At 40.1% G+C, this 2,760-nt stretch overlaps 1 protein-coding gene across 1 annotated transcript in view; it reads left to right on the forward strand.

Moving 5' to 3' along the window:
• The window catches only part of hao1 (hydroxyacid oxidase (glycolate oxidase) 1), a gene marked incomplete in the record, with an annotated part of 19,282 nt that overhangs the window by 11,718 nt on the left and 4,804 nt on the right, over positions 1 to 2,760 (forward strand). The window contains 1 exon segment of the mRNA XM_014024880.1: positions 66 to 238. Coding sequence (XP_013880334.1) covers positions 66 to 238 — 173 coding nt within the window.

The raw sequence follows: 2,760 nt of genomic DNA on the forward strand, positions 1-2,760 counted from the left end.
TGTGTGTGTGTGTGTGTGTGTGTGTGTGTGTGTGTGTGTGTGTGTGTGTGTGTGGGTTCTGCCAGGATGTCAAACTTCTCCTCAGCCTCTCTGGCCTTCTCTGAGGAGAACTACGGCGACGACAGCGGTTTGGCTGTTTATGTTGCAAATGCCATCGAGCCGGCTCTCAGCTGGGACGACATCACCTGGCTGAAGAACCACACAAACCTACCTGTGATTGTGAAAGGAGTACTGAACGGTAAAAACACCCAAACTGATAAAACAAACCTAAATGATAACCATTTTTTTCCTCCAAAAGGGGAAATCTCTCAAATCCATCCATTTTTCTGCCGCTTTTATTCATCATGGGATCGTGGAGGCAACAGGTCTAGAAAAGAAACTCAGACCTCCATTTATCCAGTGACACTCTACATCTCCTCCCAAGGTGTTTGAAGGCCAGAAAGGCGCATTCTAGGTCTGCCCCGTGGTCTCCTCCCAGTGGGATGTACCTTGAAAACCTCCAAGGGGAGCCATTCAGGAAGCATCCTGAAGAGGTGCCCAAAACATCTTTTTTTGATGTGAAGCAGCAGCAGTAGTAGTAATAATATGTAGTAGTAGTATGATCACCTTATCTCTGAAGCTGAGACCAGCCACCCTATGAAAGAAGCTCATTTTAGCTGAGCTGATCCAGGATCTAATTTTTTTGCTCTTGATCCATATCTCAAGAACATAGGTGAGTGTTGGAATTTCCACAGACCAGTAAAACAGGAGTTTCATCTTTTGGCTCAGCTTTTTCTTCTCCACAACTGACCAGATGAATGACCTCATTACTCTGGATGAGATCCTTTTCTGTTGAACTCCCACTCCACACAACTATTATTCGTGAACGAAACTCATTTGTCCCAGAGCTTGACCATTTGATGCAGACCCACCACTCAAAGACACCCTTTCTGGTTGAGAGTCACAGTCTTGGACTCAGAGGAGCTGACTCCCACCCCTTCACACTTGCTCACTAACTCCCCTCATGCATGCTAAAGGGAAGGCTCCAACAAAACCACATCATCTTGAAAAAGCAGAGATAAAAGATTGTGTTTTTACAGCGCACGCAATTTCCGGTTAGCTTCTTAGTTTAGCTTCCTTCTCGGTCGAGCTGGCGCACTACATACATCACGGCCAAACATTAGCGATTGGGTAAATCAAATAAATTGTTTCAACTCCACGCCTCCAGCAAGCAATCATTTCTCAATAGCCGAGGGTCCATACCCTCTGTACGAAGCAAACCGAAGAACAAGGGGCTGGTTTTTACCAGGCTACAAACCTTTTGCCTTCAGAGCTGCCTTTATTCTTGTTGGCATCAGATTGATAAGGTGTTGGAAACTTTCCTCGCTGGTTCTTGTCCATATTGCACATACATGTCAACCCCTTCAGATGTTTACCTGTACAATGAGCCTCCAAAATCAGTAATTTAAAAAAATCTGTATTAAGTAATCATACGTGGGGGGGAGGTGCAGGCAGACTGTCTAGTTGGCTGCAGCAAAATCAGATTGAAATGAGGACAGAAGAATCCGTAAAAAAATAATAAATCAGTATAACATGAAAAAATCTGTGAGATTGCTCTATACATCCATATACCTGCAAAATGACAAAAACAATCTGTGTAAATTTCGGACAATCTGTACAACTTGACATGTATGATTGCATACCATTGGTGCAAGAAGGAACCCCTCCCTTTGTGATATCTGACCTGCAATCATGGCTCAAGCATCTGTTGTGTGTAGAAGTTCTTTTTTTTCTGACAGTCCTTGTTTTTGATACTTTATTTGCATTCGGAGGCTTAACACTCTCAGAACATCTTGTCAGTAGAGCGTTTGTTTATGCACTTCTTTTAGGACAGGATTGTTTTTCAGGAGATTAAATTTGTTAATTTAACTGTGAATTCTTTCAAAATAATGTTAAATGAATGTTGATGGATTCTGTGTAAATGTAACGAATAAGAAATGAGTCAAATGCTTTAGAAAACTGTGTTCTTTGTTGACTTGTGATTTGGTTCAACGCAATCTCTTTTAAACAGGGAAAAATGAGCTGTCTTCCACCAGCAACTATAAAACACTCAAAATCTGCCAAACTCCCTTTCTTTCTCATCTTGATGCTTACTTCAGCATGTCATCTTCACCGCATCATGCCTAAAGGCATCGAGTTGCTGCCCATATGATGAGCTGATTAGCTATTTGTGAGAATAAAATGTATGTCTTCACTCTGATTTCATATTAATTGGTCAGGATAGTAATGTTTCTTTTTTTGTGTCACTTCAGTAGAAAATGAAACCAAATATTAGTTTATTTATTTCTTCATCATCAGTGACTTTTTTTAAGTGAAGAGAAAATAGAGACAGAGAGAAAAACAGAGAGAGAAGTAATTAGAAAGATAGAAAGATTGAAATAGCTATTAGGAGTATATTAAAAACACACCAACAAAACACAGGACCACACACCCAACATCTGTCCGCTCACCTGAAAAATAAATGGATGAATACATGGAGGGCATATATAAAAATACACACATACCCATACATATATAAAGATATACATACATACATGCCTACATTCATAAATATTGTCTGTATATACACATAGACATATATACACACTGCCACTAAATATTAGATATTACTCAGATAAATAAAGATATTATATCACACATACTCAGTGACCAGTCAGAACCCCCCGGATCAGAACACCTGTCTGTGAGCAGTTGTGAACATGTGTGTATATAAAAGATTTC

Source organism: Austrofundulus limnaeus, unplaced genomic scaffold, assembly GCF_001266775.1.
Source record: "Austrofundulus limnaeus strain Quisiro unplaced genomic scaffold, Austrofundulus_limnaeus-1.0 Scaffold444, whole genome shotgun sequence".
NCBI classification, from domain to species: Eukaryota; Metazoa; Chordata; class Actinopteri; order Cyprinodontiformes; family Rivulidae; genus Austrofundulus; species Austrofundulus limnaeus.